The sequence below is a fragment of the Spermophilus citellus genome (genome assembly GCF_964194105.1).
Source record: "Spermophilus citellus genome assembly, chromosome: 11".
In the NCBI taxonomy this organism is placed as follows: Eukaryota; Metazoa; Chordata; class Mammalia; order Rodentia; family Sciuridae; genus Spermophilus; species Spermophilus citellus.
In genome coordinates, this window is record NC_138192.1 from 117930025 (window position 1) to 117947115 (window position 17091).

At 46.9% G+C, this 17091-nt stretch overlaps 1 protein-coding gene across 5 annotated transcripts in view; it reads right to left on the reverse strand.

Moving 5' to 3' along the window:
• Nucleotides 1-17091, reverse strand: part of ZNF142 (zinc finger protein 142) — a 26832-nt gene continuing 9741 nt past the window's right edge. For 4 of the 5 annotated variants that reach the window (XM_081260686.1, XM_081260687.1, XM_081260684.1 and 1 more), the window contains 8 exons: nucleotides 15563-15876; nucleotides 11937-12536; nucleotides 10679-10843; nucleotides 9004-9828; nucleotides 6402-6579; nucleotides 2772-5670; nucleotides 1642-1747; nucleotides 1-735 (listed from right to left, as the gene is read on the reverse strand). In XM_081260686.1, coding sequence (XP_081116812.1) covers nucleotides 266-735; nucleotides 1642-1747; nucleotides 2772-5670; nucleotides 6402-6579; nucleotides 9004-9828; nucleotides 10679-10843; nucleotides 11937-12536; nucleotides 15563-15794 — 5475 coding nt within the window. In that variant the 5' untranslated portion in view covers nucleotides 15795-15876 and the 3' untranslated portion in view covers nucleotides 1-265. Of the gene's footprint in view, nucleotides 736-1641; nucleotides 1748-2771; nucleotides 5671-6401; nucleotides 6580-9003; nucleotides 9829-10678; nucleotides 10844-11936; nucleotides 12537-15562; nucleotides 15877-17091 lie in introns of those variants that run through there. The other variant, XM_081260688.1, reaches the window with a different exon arrangement.

A 17091-nucleotide genomic window follows, 5' to 3' on the forward strand; every position in this document is an offset into this window, starting at 1 on the left:
TCTAAGAAACTAGAAATTCACAGGTTAAAAACACTGCGCACTTCAAGAAGAAATCACTGTTTTGGTCCATGTCTCTCTCTCATATAGCTGTTCATTTCAAAGTACTATGTCCAGAGTCCTGGGGGTGGGGATAGGGGGTGGTTTCCAGTTACACTGACACTGCAAAGCCAGTCCTTTCTTAGGCCCTGAGCTCCTCAGGCTAGCTCTGGTCCCAGTATGCACACCTCTTACCACACTTTCTTCCTGTCTTAGTGGTAGCAGGCTCTCAGCCCTCAGGTCCAGTGGGAGGAGCAGCAGGAGCTGGAGGGCTGGGATCCTCCAGCTTTACATCATGTAGGTGCACTGTGGGGGTGGTGGGGTCTTTGCCCACACCCTGGTTTGGGTCAGCCTGCTCAGGGTGGTGCCTGCGCACGTGCTTGACCACCTGGAATTTCTGCTTGGCCTTGTAGCTGCAGAGGCGGCAGAAGAAGGGATGGCGGTCTGTGTGGGTAAGGGCGTGATGGCGCAGGCCAGCAGCCCAGCGGAAAGCACGGTGGCACACATTGCACACGTAGGGTTTGGCCTCACTGTGCTTGCGAAGGTGGGTGCGCAGCAAGAAGCGCGTCTTGAAGGCCTTGCCACACTGCTCACACATGAAAGCCCGTGCTTCTCGATGCCGTGTCTCCCGGTGCACACGCAGTGCGTCAGCCCGGTTGGTGCAGTACTCACACTCGGAACACTGGTATGGCTTCAGTCCTAAAGGCAGGGAATAAATCACCATCGAAGGGGGGACAGACAAGGCTCAATGGGTCATAAGAGTCACTGTGGATACATACTGGGATATAAACGACAGAAGTGGCAAGTTAATGACATTATCTTTGGAATGTTCCAGTCTTGACATTCTTTCAACACACTCTTTGAATACATGGAAGCCCAATGATACTGATAACTAACTGGACCTCTAACCAACTAGCCATCTGATAGTAATGAGTACTCAAATATGGTAGGTTATCAAATGGGAAAGTCCAGCCCTCTTTTGGTCACAGAATTTGAAAACACACTTAAACACAGTTCCTTGTTCAACTCAAAAAGTCAAAGAAAATGTTAAAGAGGGAGAGGTAAAAATGAAAGAAGCATCATTGTAGAAGCAGAGGGTCTTGAAATGCACCTGATCAATTCCTCCACCTATGGGGGAACCATATGCAATAGTCAAAGGCAATCATTAACCCTTTTCAGAGAAAACCATATGCAATAATCAAAAGGCAATCATTAACCTTTTTCAGAGAACCACATCAGCACAAAGGAGCCCTCCTCTTTCTCCTTCTTATTTGTGATAGTTCCATTATATCTGTATACAATCAGGTAGACCTGTCCTCAATCACTCAAGTTTGAGTTGGGGTTCTCTATGGGGGGTGTGTGACCTTACACCACAATCCCTGAGAAATCTACCAAGTACAGAGGCCAAGACTCTCAGGTTTACTCTGTTCTATTTCTGACAGGTATTCAGTGTGTACCATTCTGGTACACACACTCCCAGCCTACCTGAACCCTCAGTATAAAAATCAATGATGGCCCTGAATCTGGGCAAGGACATACACCACCTCGGTGAAGTCAAGTTTGATAGTGAATGGGAGAACCCTTTAACCCAAATCACAGACTCACCTGTGTGCTTGGTCATGTGATACTTGAGCTGGTTGACCCACTTGCACTTGTAGCCACATTCAGGACACAGGTACTTCCGTTCCTCCTTGTGTATCCGCATATGGTACTAGAAGAGGGAAGAGCAAAAAGCAGAACATGTGCTCCCCTTGGCACTCACTGGATATAGAAGGGGGGACAAGTAGGCAGAGAAACCATTGGTGGATAACCCTCTTCCTTGATCTCATCTCATCTCTACTTCCCTTACCAACTGGGTCTCTCATAATGGTCACTTTGTTATCAACCTTACCTATTCAGTCCCTCTCTAGGCTTTCCCTGACTATCTCAGTTCTGACACTGACAGTCACTGGGTGAGCTAACCCATAATTCTCAGTCTACTAATCTGTAAGATGGGGAATAGAATAAGTATCTATATCTCTTTATTTTTGAAAAGATTAAAATCATGGTACTAGGCATTATAGTAACTGCTCATAAATGTTAGCGTTATTATCCAGATTATCCTCCCCCATTTTTTTTTTTTTTTGTGGGGGGATCCTGGGCAGTTTACCACTGAGCTACGTGTCCAGTCCTTTTTATTGAGATAAGGTCTTGCTAAATTCCAGAGGCTGATCTTGAACTTGTGATCCTCCTGCTTCAGACTCCCAGGTTGGTGGGATTACAGGTGTGCACTACCATGCACATATAAATTATTATGTCTTTATCACAAGGCAAGTCCTTGTTCTTCTTAAGCATGTATTAAAGATTATATTATTTTTTTAATATTTATTTTTTAGTTATAGGTGGACACATATCTTTATTTATTTATTTTTAAATATTTATTTTTAGAAGTAGTTAAATACAATACCTTTATTTTATTTTTTTATTTTTATGTGGTGCTGAGGATCAAACCCAGTGCCTCCTGCGTGCTAGTCGAGTGCTCTCCCTTTGAGCCACAATCCCAGCCCCAAGAATTGTATTATTATACGACCCCATGAAGTTGGTAAATATTATCTCTTTTTTTATAGATGGGGAGTCTGAGCCTTAAAGAGGATAAGGAACTTGTCCAATCATAGATCTAATATTTGGAAGGGTCAGGATTAAAGAAACTAGAGCCTGCATTCCTTCCATTCCCTGTCCCATAGCCCAGATCTTACCTTGAGGCGAGAGGGGTCAGCACAGGCATACGGGCAGAGGTGACAGCGGTAAGGCTTTTCCCCAGTGTGGATGCGGCTGTGCCATGTGATCTTCTGCCGGTTCTTGGTGCTATAAGCACAGTCAGTACACTTGTAGAGCCGAGTGCCCCCATGCCCTTTCACATGGTGATCTAGCACGAGCTGATGGCGACATGCAAAGTCACAAAAGGGGCAGCGCAGAGGGGGCTGGCCAGCATCCCCGTTCGAGGCTGCTGGTGCAGCTGAAGTCTCTTCATGCTGTTCTAGGTAGTGCTTCACCAGACCTGCTCGCTCCCGGGCAGCAAAGTCACAGAGTTGGCAGCGGTGGCTGAAATGCTGCTGCCTCCGGTGCTCTTCCAGGGCTGGCCGGCTAGGGAAGGCCTCCTGGCAGGCCCCACATTCCAGCCGTGGGTGCTGCTTACGGGTATGTCCCCGGAGGCTTGCGAGGTTGGGGCACAGCAGGCCACAGCGGGAGCAGTTTAGGGGCCCCTCAGTGGCCTCTGCAGGAGAGCCAGGGGCAGGGTTTAGGGGCTCAGGGTGTCGGCGCAGAGCATGCTGCTTAAGTGCTGTCTCTGAGCTGAATTGGGCCTCACACTGGGAGCAGGCAAAGGCTGGGGTGCCCTGGTGGCAGCTGTTGACATGGCGAGTGATGTCATGGCGAAGATAGCCACTATAGTCACAGAGTGGACAGAAGTGGGTGGGTGTTTTGTCATGTACCCTTAACCGGTGCAGGCGCAGTTTCGAGTTGGTACCAAATGTCTGAGGGCAGGAGCTGCAGGGGATACGGCCAACACCTGTGTGTCTGGACTGGTGAGCCTCTAATCGGTACCGTCTGGTGGTAGAAAAGTCACAGAAGGGACACTGGTGTGGCTTCACCCCTTCATGCTTGAGTTGCCGATGCTGCTGCAGGCACCGATTCTGTTTACAGGTGAAGCCACAGTCCCCACACTGCAGGGGAGGCCGGGGGCCACGGGTTGAGATTGTAGTAGGGTGTCTCCGTTTCTGGTGGAGTCTCAGGGCAGCAGCAGCAGGAGCAATGAATGGACAGAGGCCACAGTGCAGCTCTCCAGACATCCCAAGGGGGCAGCCCTTAGTCTGATGAGTCCTCAGGGCCCGTTCCTGCTGGCAGCGAAAAGGACATGTGGGGCAGGAGAAGAGGGCCCCCTTCTGCTTCTGAGTCAGAGTTGTGTCCCCATTACTAGGGCTGGACTGTGTATTCCTATTACTCAGGGGAGCAGAATTCTCATTGTTCTGCAGGGAAAGAGAAGGCTGGGTTTGAGGCAAACCTCGCTTTCCTCCCCGGCCACGTCCCCCTCGGCAGCCTTCAGCCACATGAGAGGTAATAGAGGAGAGTCGAGAACAAAGGAACATGCATGAGTTGCAGCGAAATTTGCCCTGCTCAAAGTAGAACTTCTCTGGGGTCTCTGTGGGTGAGGAGTTCCCTATAGGAGGGGCTGGGGAAATAGAGGGTGTGGTGAGAGGCTCCTCTACTTCCGGCTCCCTGGGAACTTCAGAAGGAGCATCTTTTGAAAGCAACAGCTCTACTTCTAATGGTACAGGTGGGGGCTTCCCACCTTTGGCATCCTCTGAGGCCTCGGTGCCCGGGAGCTGAGGATGCAGGGGGATGGGAGTGTCTGCTCTAGGCAAGCCCTTGTTCTTCTTAAGCAAAACAGGGCACTTCTTCAGCAGGTGGGTGCTGAGTCCACGTTGTTGCTTAAAGCTTGTCCCACACTCAGGGCATAGCAGGGGCTCTCGGCGGGCCTGGCACCCTGTTCTGGAGTGCAGGTTCAAAGCCTTCTCCCGGCGAGTGATAAAAGGGCAGTGTGGGCAGCGGAAGGCTCGCCCCTCTCCCTGGATCACTACCATCTGCACGCGCCCCTCCAGTACTAGGGCCTCTGCTTGCTCTTTGTCCTGTTTCCGTAGGGCCTTCAATAATGACTCTGTCTCGGGCAACTGAGGCAAAGGTGCTGTCTCAGCAGGTGCAGTTACTTTGAAGGTTCCCACCCAGCTATTAGGGGCCTCCTCTGAGGATGAAGGATTTCTGGGGGACTCAGACTCTGGTTTCTCCAGAATGGGCTCTTCTTCAGCACCCAAGCCAGGAGTTCCAACACTTTCAAAGCTGGACAGCACAGGTCCTTCCAGTACTAGGGGCACTGAGGCATCCAGGGGCCTGAACTCCACAGGGGCTGTTTCAGTGAGTTCCTCGAGAGATGGCTCAGACACAGGTTCCAGCTCTACTCCCAGGGCCTCTAAGTGTAGCGTGCAGCTGCCCTCCTCCACTTCTGCTGGGCTGGAGCTGCCAACCAGGTCATTCCCATGGGAAGCCTCACTGCCCTCCTGTCTCTGAGTGATGACCTCCTCACTTGTCTCTGGCAGAGCCTGATCCAAGGTGGGATCCACGTCAGGCTTGTGGCCTGGTTCCTCAGGCTGGGCAGATAGCTGGCTTGAAGGCTCTGAGTCTGGTGGTGGTGTCAGTGACTGCCTTGCTCCAGGCTCTTGGCTGGTATCTCGGAGCTGCCAGACCTGGTCTCCAGGCACATAGCCATGGGCCTTGCGCTTGTGGAAGAAAAGTGTGGTGTTGCTGAAGGTACGGTAGTCACAGAGGGCACAGTGGAACTCACGGAGATGGGTGTGCTTGCAGTTCTCATGGCTCAGCAGGGCCTGCTTGTGGCGGCTCTGGTAGTTGCAGTAGCGGCAGGGGTAGAGTGGGGCCGGTGTGCCAGGGTGGTGCTGGGAAGCCATATGCTTCTGCAACTCATACTTTCGCTTGCAGGCAAAGGCACATACCTCACACATCAGGGACTTGCCCTGGTGCCTCAGCTTGTGGCTGCTCAGCTGATCAGCCCGATGGCAGCGATAAGAGCACTGGTTGCACTGGTATCTGACAAGGAGGAAAAGAGGGTGATCACAAGGAGGCAGGAGCTAAAAGTCTCTGAATAAATACTTTCCATGGCAGGCTTTAAACTCTGTATTGTACATGCATCATCTAATTTAACCCACCTTTTTACTACCCCATGAAACAGGCATTTCTGTTTTACAAATGAGGAAGTCAAGGCATGAAAGTTAATAACCTGTTTGAGGTTTGTTCCAAAAGAAGCGAGGCAGAGACAGCTTAACTTCAGGGCTAGTGTTCTAAGACCTACTCTCTACTGCTTCCTCAAGGAAAGTAATAATGGGTCAGTACCATCCACTGACATGAATACAGCATTTCAAGACAGGTTTCTATGTCTAGGTCCCATTTTCCCATGGAAGCATGAAAGCTCCTACCAGCTTCCTGGATTAGGAAGTAGCTAGGATGGCACCATAAATAGAGATCCTATCCACTTTCTCAGGACCAGTCTATGAGAACTTAAGTACACTTTAGTCTCTAGGCTTTTCCTCTAGGTCTAAACTCTCTCCCCTGGGCTCAGAGAGTGATCACTCTGCAATTGGGCTACAGGCACAGGGGCTAGCCACCTGTAGGTGACAGAGTTGAGATGGGGGGAGCAGAGGGCATTAGGAGGAACTCTCCAGCAAATGGAAAAAACAGTGGGGCTAGAAGTTGGATCTAAGAGAAGACTAACTTGGCATAAGGTTCTTGGGATAGGGACAAAGGCATGTGTGTGTTTGTACCTGAGGTCCCCGGCATGTTTTCGCATGTGCACGCTGAGGTAGTGCTTCCACTTGGTGACATAACCGCATTCAGTGCACATGTAATCCTTGGTGTTGGAGTGGGTGAGCATGTGCTTAGATAGGTAGCTTACATCTCGACAGGTGAAGTCACACAGCTCACACTTGTGAGGTTTCTCACCTTATGTGGGAAGTGGAGATGAGAGGGGAGGACATATGTCAGACACAGATCACATGTGTGGCCAGACCATTTCCTCTAGCAAGTTTGCCCTGATGCCAGGCAGGGGCAAAAACTTCACATGTAACTTGAGATACTAAAAGCCTCACAACAATCAAGAATGCTTCATAGCCCTGTCAGACAACTATTCCCCAAACTCCTAAACAAATGGAAAGGAGAAAGACTGAGCTTTTCAAAACTAGGTCTGAAGTCCATTCTTGATTTGTTACATAGCTTACTGGCATTAATGACCAGTTGTTCCATTTAGACCATTCCTTTCAGTTTTCTGGAACAGAGAGAAAAAAATCAGGCAACAGAACAGTAGTTAAGAACTGACTAGCTGAGTGCAATGGAGTATGCCTATAATCCAAGCAATTGGGAGGCTGAAGCAAAAGGATTACAAGTTCAAAGCCAGTCCTGGCAACTTAGTAAGACCCTGTCTCAAAATAAAATAAAGGGCTGGGGATGTGGCTCAAGCAGTAGCGTGCTCGCCTGGCATGCATACGGCCCGGGTTCAATCCTCAGCACCACATACAAACAAAGATGTTGTGTCCGCTGAAAACTGAAAAATAAATATTAAAAAAAATTAAAAAATAAAATAAAATAAATAAAAGGGCTAGGAATGAAGCTCAGTGGTAGAGCACCCTGGGTTCATCCCGTTTCAAAAACAAACCGTCAAACAACAACAAAAAACCCTGTCTCTGGATTTCAATATTATAGTAAGTATTAATGCCCAACTACAGGCATTAATATTTGCATAGTACCCACTGTGGGCCAGGCACCTTTCTGGGCACTTACAAAAATGTCTCCTCACGGGGCTGGGGTTGTGGCTCAGCCGTAGAGCACTCGCCTCACATGTGCAAGACCCTGGGTTCAATCCTCAGCACCATATAAAAATAAATAAAGGTATTGTGACCAACTACAAAAAAAAAAAAAAGTCTCCTCACTAAATCTTCATAACATGCCTATAAGGCAGGTACTATTATCACTCTCATTTTATAGATGAGGAAATTGAGGCACAGAGAAAGCAGAGAGTTATTAAGTGGTGGTTCCTACTATGTGTCTCAGTTTCCTGGTCTCTAAAAAGGGAGCAACAAAAAATACTGACATCTTATGGCTCATGTGAACATTAAATGAGATATCCCAAAGTTGTCAGTGGTTCTGAGTGAATTCAAGGATGGGGTGTCCAAGTAGTTGATCAAGACCAGGATGGGGGCCTTGTTCTACCCAGCCCGCTTCCTGGTGGCGAAATGCAAGCAACATGGCATGCTAGTTCTGGTTCTGACACTAACTGTGAGACCTTAAAGTAGGTCTAAATTTAACTTCCCATAGTTTGTCTCTTTTCTTGTCTTTTACCTGTCTTGCTCACAAGATTGATATATGGGATAGTACATATGAAAGATTTTGGAAACCATACAATAGTGTACAGATGTAAGTTTTAGGAAAGGCCTCAGAAACAAGAAATCTTATAAAAAATCATGTAAAGAAATGAACTATTCAATGGGAACAAAAGTGGCTTTGTGCCCCAAATTGTCTAAAAAACTCTCCTCCCAAACCAGATTTGTTTCCCTAGTAGTGGGAATTGAACTCAGGGACTCACACAAAAGGGCATGGGTCTCCTACCACTGACCTGCATCCCTAGCTCTTTTTATTTTTTGAGACAGGGTCTCATTAAGTTGCTGACGCTGGTCTCAAACTTGTGATCTCCTGCTTCAACTTCTCCAGTCGCTGGGATTACAGGAGTGTGTTATCATGCCTGACATGGTGAAAAGTTTCTTAATGTCCTCTTGACACACTGGTCTTTATATAAATTCCAAAGGGGATGATGCTATAGCAGGAAGCACGATTTTGTTGTTATTTAGCATCTAAAATGCTAGCAACGGATTGAAGAATCTGAGGTGAAACAAATACAACTTCCAGGTCATTAGGGATGATCTTATTTCAGTGTCATGAATGCCCCAACTTTGGAAGCCCATGTGTATGTATGTTCAGTCATCTTGCCTCCTGTCTCTCACAGCATATCCCCAAACTTGAATTGAAAAGGAAGGCATCTGTCCTGGTCTGGGTTTCTTTATTCTAATAGGCTAGGTGGTCATCATCCCATGCCTAAGGATGATGCATAACTGTATTGCAGTTAGAGCACAGGCTGTGGACTCAGACTGCCTAGATTCACATCCTAGCCTGACCACTTTATTTAAATGACACTCAATTTATGGCTCATTTGTAAACTTGGGATACTAAAGCAGTGCTAAGGAATTCTAGGCCAAGTGAAACAATGTATGTAAGGCCCTTCCTGTGATGTCTGGTACACAGTAAAAGCTTATGTTAGACACATCACCACCATCATCATTATTACATTATCTTAAGGATGGATGGAAGCTATCTCACCAGTATGCAGCAGCATATGTCGGATGAGCACCCTCTTGTGGGCAGTGGCAAAGTTGCACTCAGGGCACTGGTGAATTTTCTCATGAGCATGCATCTTGCCTACATGGTCCTGGTAGGCCACTGGGTTAAAGGTGGCAAAGGGACAGAAGGTACAGCGCAGTTCTTCGCTGCCAGGGTGGCCTTGCTTCTTGTGTTTGCGGAACAAGTGCTTGTTAGAACAGGCAAAGTCACAGTGGGGACAGTGGAAAGCATAGTGGCTCTTGTGATGGGCCTCCATGGCTTCGGCTGTGGCAAAGAGCATGGGACATGAGTGATGGCGGCACTCCACAGCCCGCACCCCATGGGTCTCCTTCAGGTGCTTTACAAAGGCCTTGCGATCAGGGGCTGCATAGCTGCAGCCCTCCTGAAAACAGGGCAGGGGTAAAGGCTCTGCTGCGGCTGCTACTGTGTGGCTCTTGAGGTGCTCCTTGAGTGCCTGGCTGAGGCGGAATTCCTCACGGCAGACAGGACAGACATAGGTGTCTGAGTAGAAGTTAGAAATATCTTCATGCATGCTAGCCATGTGGCGGTTGAGTGCATTTCTCTCCACTGCACTGTACTGACACAGTGGGCAGCGGTGGGCCTTCTCGCCCAGCTCCCGCAGCAGATGGGTCTTGAGTTTGCTTTTACTGGTGAAGAACTTCTGGCAGTTGGGGCACTGGAGGGTGGGGTCTGGGAAGTGGAGATGCAGGTGCTCTACCAGATGGGTCCGCTTCTTAAAGCAGCGTTTGCACTCTGGGCACATGTGTGTCTTGAAGAGGCATTCCGTGCTAGAAGTCACATCCCCTGGAGGGATGGAATACAGAGAGGTAAGAGCAATATTCTTCAACAGCCCAGATGCAAACCTTTTGTGGTGTCTCCAAGAACCCAAACAATAGATTCAAAACACTGTAGCCTCAAAGAAGAGGGAGAAACTCAAAAGTATTAAGAGAAACCAAAACATAGGGACTTCTCAGGCCTGTTTCAAGTGCTTCTCTCAGTCATCCAACATTCTTGAGCCTCTCTTTAGAGCAGCTCAAAAGAACAACCTGGATGGACCATTCTTGTTCTTGCCTGCTATAGGTGTAGGGAGAGGTGTCAGGGTTGGATAGAAGGAAAAAAGCCCCAAAGGGAATGAGCAAAAGGGAAGATGATAAAATACTCTTACTTCTGAACCCTAGTTCAATGGGCTCTAGATAATAGTGAGCTGATAATAAATATAGTCAGATCTTTCCTATTCACCTGACAGTAAATATGCTCCCTATGGGAAGGGTTTCAGAGAGACTATTGAGCTGAAAACCTGGGAAGCAAAGATTCAGAAAAAATCCCTAAGAAGCTCAATACCAGGCAAAAGGGGCTGCTGGTAATCAATAACCTCTGGTATCTTTATATTATGACATCACAATTTCCATTTTGCAAAAGAGCTTTCTACTTGAGGAAAACTAGCCTAGAACAAATTCTGTTTACCTCTACCCTGTGTTACTGGAATCTTGGGTCTGTTGAACATTTTCCACTTGACTTTTGAGTCAAGGCAGAATAAAAAGAATGATCTGAACCAAAGGTTAGAAACCCAAACCGTAGAGCCTCCATGTCAGCTTCTCCACTATCCATTCCTCCCTACCATCGAGAGCTTCAAGCTTACTCATGATGTCATTACCTTCAAACTGCTGAGCCCCTTGGTCATTATCCAGAGCTTTCTGAGAGACCTTCTGGGTGCCACTTTCTTCTTCCTCTACTTCTTCCTCCTCAGCTGACACCTGCCCAGGCACAGTTGTATCTGCTTCCTCTGAAGGTTCTCCCTCTCCTGGAGGCAGTTTGGGAGCTGGAGACACATAAAATTTAATGAAGTCTATAGGGAGCCAATAACAGCACTAAATGCTGTATTTCTCCATTTACTGCTTAGCAGAATCACCCCCTCCCCTTTAAGCAGAAGGGAATTTTGGGTTGTAAATAGTTAAGTATATGCCCAATCAAGACAGGGATATGAACTAGGAGTTAAGCTACCAGTAGTAATCACTTTAAAGTAAATCAAATCTCAGATAATAGCAGCCTCAGACCCCTTGAAGCCTAGAGTTTTGAGGTCACTGGGGTCATAGGGACTGAGAGGTAGAGAAGGGCAGATTATATTTCTTTGGTTCAGGTTCCCAGGGATAAGGGCTGGGTTGGCTCAGTGCAGGTGAATATACCCTTACAGCTCAACTGTTCTATTGAGAAATTCAACTTAGTGAGTCAAGACCACATCTTGCTCCTCAAATGTATCCCTTTATCCCTCAACAGCTGACTCAGACTAAAGGTATGACTGGTTCCCAGGAAAACAGTCTTCTTTAGGCCCTAGACCTTGAGTGGATCTCAGCAAGCCAAATTCTCTCATCATAAATCTGTCCACTTTTGGGCCTCTTTTCTCTCACTTATTTCTCTACTCACCCAACATTGGGGATTTTTGTTGTTGTTGTTGCTATTATTATTGTTTTTTGAGATTAAAGAAATAGGAATTAATAAAGTGCCATTCCTCTTGAAGGTTCCTTTTAAAAATAACCCCAGCTTCTCCTGCCCAATCTCATTTGCTCTATAGGGAGTCTACAGGCATTTGTGGCTACAGCCAGTGGTGGGCACTTTTACTTTTGTCCTTAGAAAGTAAGTTCTGAAATCAAAAATGTTGCTTAAGTAACTTCAGGTCACATGTAGACTAAGCCGAATTTCACTCAGTATCATGGACCAAGACTTCCTCTTTGTTCCGTATATTCTAAATGAGTCAAGGTTTCTAGATGCCTTTCTATCCTTTTCCAGGAATTCTATCCTCCTGACTTTCTGTTTAAAAAGTCATTCATGGCACTGGAAATAAGTGTGTCTTCTATAAGATCAACTGTGGCTATATTTTAGGCAGGGCACTGATGGATCCCTGGCTTCATTCATACCTGGTGGCAGCTCCTGGGATGGAAGGCCCTGAACAGCAGAAAGTTCTCCCTGTGTCACAGCTCCATGGCTCCGCTGATGCTGCCGGAAGAGTTTGATGTTGGAGCCTATGAAGCTGCAATGGTTGCAGTGGAAAGGGTAATGGGTCTGTCGGTGCAGTTCCATGCCCTGCTGGCTCCCAAAAAGTAGGGAGCAGCCTCGGAAAGAACATGGCACAGGGACTGCTCTGTGGTTCTGCCTCAGGTGGTGCTGCAGACCTTTGCGATCTTCAGCAGAGAACACACAACCAGACTCTGGGCAGGAGAAGGTGTCACGAGTGGCCCGGTGAATCTTGAAGTGGTTCTTCAGGGCCTGTGGTTGGGCAAACTCCTGTCTACATATAGGACATGATAGGGGGCTATCTGTCAGGCTTTGGCCCTGCAGAGGGCCATGGAGGGTGAGGTTGTTGGAGGGCAGTTCTACAGAGCCTGGGGGGCTAGACAGGCCCTGCACAGACTGTATGTGGGTCTCACTGCACTGGTGTAGGGACAGCAGAGTGGGCTCTGCGAAGCTCTGTTCACAGCGCTCACAGAAGTACACCTCCACCACCTTTACCAGGACACCTGCAGGCAGAGGACCGACAGAGAAAGGAATAGAATCAGATCGAACAAGACTCATAGGAGTTAGTTACTAATAGAAACGTAGGCAAATCTGTTCATATTCACTGAATGCATACGGACTTCAAGACTGGCTCTGCAGACTATAAGCCCATAGATCAGGGTCAGTCTATCTGGTACATGTGTTTGTATTCCTAGTAGCTAACATAATAACTGGCACAAGATGGGTGCTTAATAATTGTGTTCAATGAATGAACAAACATCAATGTAATCTAGGAAGCATTAAGGCAATAATAGATTAAAAACTTCCAAAAGAGAACAATGACAACTAGAGAGATGTATCTGCAATATATATGCAATATAAAAATATCTGTAATAAATGACATATATATGCAGTATCAAAATATCTGTAATAAATGATACAGGACTGTCCTACATTTATTCTGTGGGTCCTTTTTTTCTTTTTAATTGTTTTTTTAAAAAGTTCAATGCAGGGCTCAAGTGGTAGCATGCTCGTCTAGCATGTGTGAGGCACTGGGTTCGATTCTCAGCACCACATAAAAATAAAATAAAGATATTGTGTCCACCTAAAACTAAAAAATAAATATAAAAAAAAAGTTCAATGCAACAATTTAAATGATAAGAAGTATGCAAAGGAATAACTATCCCCATAGTCTGGTCTCTTTTTGGTACCAGGGATTGGCTGCAGGGGTGCTTAACCACTGAGCAACACCCCCAGCTCTTTTTATTTTGAGATAGGGTCTCACTAAGTTGCTTAGAGCCTGGATAAATTGCTGAAGCTGGCTTTAAACTTGTAATCAATCCTCCTGCTTCAGCCTCCTTGAGTTGCTAGTCTCTATCTTTTCAGGCTTTAAAAAAAAAAAAAAAAAAGATGGGGGTCTTGCTATGTTGCCCAGGCTGGACTGAAACTCATGATTCTCCAGTATCAGCCTCCTAAGAACAGGTGTGTGCCACCAAACCCAGTTTCTTCCAGCCCTTTTGTGGTCATTATCCTACAATTTGCTTTTTTAAAAAATTTTTTTCTTGTCTCACTTGCTATTTTATCTATCAATAAATCTGTTTCATATTTTTGTCCAGTTCATGGAATTTCAAAACACTGATAAATCAAACCAGTACAAATAAAGCTTCCCTATGTAACCCCATCCTCATGTGCATGTGTATTTTTCTATAAGACAGATTCCTAGAATAGAATTACTGGGTAGAGTATGCACATTGTAAACCTTGCTATGTAGCAAAACTAACCTTCAAAAAATACATTAATTTATATTCGCCATAATTCGTAATTCACAGTCTCACCAACATTACACAAATTGTTTAACTTTTAATTTTTTGTTTAAGGTATTACCTAAATTGTTTAACTTTTGCCAAAGTTGAGAAACAAAATGTCACCAACCTTGGAGCTTGAGAACAGGGTCTTGCTAAGTTGTCGAGGTCTAGCTAAACTGCTGAGAGTAGCCTTGAACTTGTGATTCTCCTGCCTTAGCCTCTTAAATCTCTACAGGTGTGCAGGTGTGCACCACTGTGCCCAGCTCATATAGTTACTAATTAATTTATTTTTTGGATACTAGAGATTGAATTCAGGAGCACTCGACTACTGAGTCACATCCTCAGCCCTATTTTGTATTTTATTTAGAGACAGGTTTTCACTGAGTTGCTTAGTGCCTCTCTTTTGCTTAGGTTGGCTTTAAACTCATGATCCTCCTGCCTCAGTCTCCTGAGCCACTGGGATTATAAGCGTGTGCCAATGTGCCCAGCCTCTTATAGTTATTTTTAACTATGGAATTTATTTATGTGAGATTAAGCATCCTTCATACATTTATTGACTATATTTACTTCTTATTTAGCAAAGCGAAGGGAAATTTCTTTTTTGCTTTCTTGAAAACTATTTTTCTTATTGTGCAGATCTTTGAATTTTAAAGATATTAACTCTTTTTTATATATTACCAATTTTTGTTTTGTTGTTGTTTCACTGCAGAGAAGGTTAGAAATACTACATGGTCAAATTAGCCAATCTTTTCCCAGTATTCTTTGTCACTACATTACATTGCCAAGGAAGTGGTGAAAACTACAGCTAGAGGATGACAGTTAAAAAATAAGTTTCAGAAAAATAGGAAGTTGTAGGAAAAGGGGGAGAATCTTTCTCCTAGAATAAAAATGCTCAACTGTAGTTATATTTGTAGTACTTTTGGGGACTTGAACCTGGGGCCTTGAACATGCCAGGCAAGACCTCTACAACTGAGTTATATCCCCAGCCTCGTTTTTAATTTTATTTTTGAGTCAGGGTCAACAAGTTGCCCACATGGGCCTCAAACTTTCAATCTTCCTGCCTTAGCCATGTGTACCACCTTGCCCAGCTCAACCCTTCCTCTTAACATGCTTTGAATGAGTGAAGTACATTATACACAGGAAGTTAGGGCAAGGAATTACCAGTTACCTTTGGAAAGCCCTGCCAACTACAGGGTGGGAGGCAGGCTGGGCTTTTGCCTAATCCCTGGCTGCAGTTTCTGGGTGTAAGGTCAATATGGGTAAAGAATCTGTGAAGATTGTTAAGAGTAAGGGCAAGCCAGGATCGGGCAGGTGTCAGAAAGGTCTTCCCTTGTGGATCCTGCCTAGCAGACAAGAATCCCTTAAAGGACAGACTTTGCCAAAAGCTTGGTTCAAGATTGTGCAGTAGGGCTGGGGATGTGGCTCAGCGGTAGCGCGCTCGCCTGGCATGCGTGCGGCCCGGGTTCGATCCTCAGCACCACATACCAACAAAGATGTTGTGTCCGCCGAGAACTAAAAATAAATAAATAAATAAATATTAAAAAAAAAAAAAAAAAAAAAGATTGTGCAGTAATCTGCCAGCCTTCCATCATCGGGCTCCAATTGCAAACCAAAATACAACATCTCAAAGTATAAAAATAGCATACTATTTTATGCTCCAATCATATTCATATAGAAGGATAAAAATAGAACACACAAAACCTCAAGGCTGCTTGTCCCACTAGCCTGCTAGCAACTCTTTGTACCTGGGGTCTCTTCAGGAGCTCCTGTGGATAGGGTTCCAGCTACTGTTTCCACAATGATCTCCATGTTCCCTGGGCCCTCTTCATTAGCTGTGGCCTCTACCAGCAGGCAGTCTGGGTCAGCAGGCAAAGGTGCAGTGTCCCCAGAAGGACAGGTGCTCTGGACAGGTCCCAGAATTCCACGGTCAGAGAGAGGTGGGGGGATCAGCAATAGCTCAGGGCACAGTCCATCCATCTCCACAGTACTGCTGGCTGGCTATGAGTCCAACACAGGGTCTGTCATCACCATTGATTTGTGTGCTGTGGCCTCTTAAATGCTGACAAACCAACCAAAAGAAAAACAAAATGTGGTTAGAGCTCTCATTTTTTTCCCAGTTTGTGTGTGTACACAGCCCAGTGCCCTCCAACTTAGGCATTTTCTTTATGGCAGCATGTTCAGAACAAAATGTATAAAAATAATAGGGTCAATGGGCTGGGGTTGTAGCTCAGTGGTAGAGCACTTGCCTTGCATTCGTGAGGCACTGGGTTTAATCCTTAGCACCACATAAAAATAAATAAATAGAAGATGGCGGCGAAGGGAGTGCATCACCCCCGTGTGCCGCGCGTCACTGTGCAGGAGAATGACGAGTTAAAACAGCTGAAGGCTGTCTTGTTGGGAATTTCCAGCGAAATTGAGGTGCTCCAGAATCTAGTGGAGGGATTTTCATCGCGTGAGGATCGGCGGCGGGGGCTTGGTCGCGGGCGATTTCTCCGCACGGAGGGTCGCACGGCTTGTTCAGCGGATTGCCCCGCAGCAGGAGTCTGCGGCGCGTGCTGGGAAGTGGTGAGGTGGCAGCGAGGAGGTGCAGCGCTGCGGATTCTGTGGGCTTCTGCCAGCGGTGGAATGGCTGCGCTCAGTGCTTAGTTCTGGGTTTGAGACGGAGGAGGGAAGCAGTCCAGTTCGGTTCTCCACACCGGTCAGTCCACGGAGGAGGCCAGCGGCCTCCATCTTGGAGAGTTGACGTAATCATCCCTGTTTTCTACTGATCTCAGCTCATTCAGCTACGGAACAGGTGATCTCAGGCTGTTATTTGCCTGCGTCTCGCAGACAGATAGCTCAGGCTCAGGGCTAGAGAACCCGCGGAGACAGCTTCCTGGAGCTCGCCCCTAGCAGAGCATGCACCGAGCTCTGAGCAGCTGGGTTCTGGTTCCCGGAGCTGCTTTGGTCCAGGGCTGGGGTACTCGCGGAGACTGCTTCTTGGAGCCCGCTCCCAGCAGAGCGTGCATCTAGCTCGGGGCGGCCGGGTTCTGGCTCCCGGAACTGCTTTGGTCCAGGGCTGGGGAACCCGCGGGGACTGCTTCTTGGAGCCTGCTCCTAGCGGACTGTGCACCAAGCTCTGAGCAGCTGGGTTCTGGCTCCCGGAACTGTTTTGGCCCAGGGCTGGGGGAACCCGCAGAGTCTGCTTCTTGGAGCCCGCTCCCAGAAGAGCGTGCATCGAGCTCGGGGCGGCCAGGTTCTGGCTCCCGGAGCTGCTTTGGCCCAGGGCTGGGGA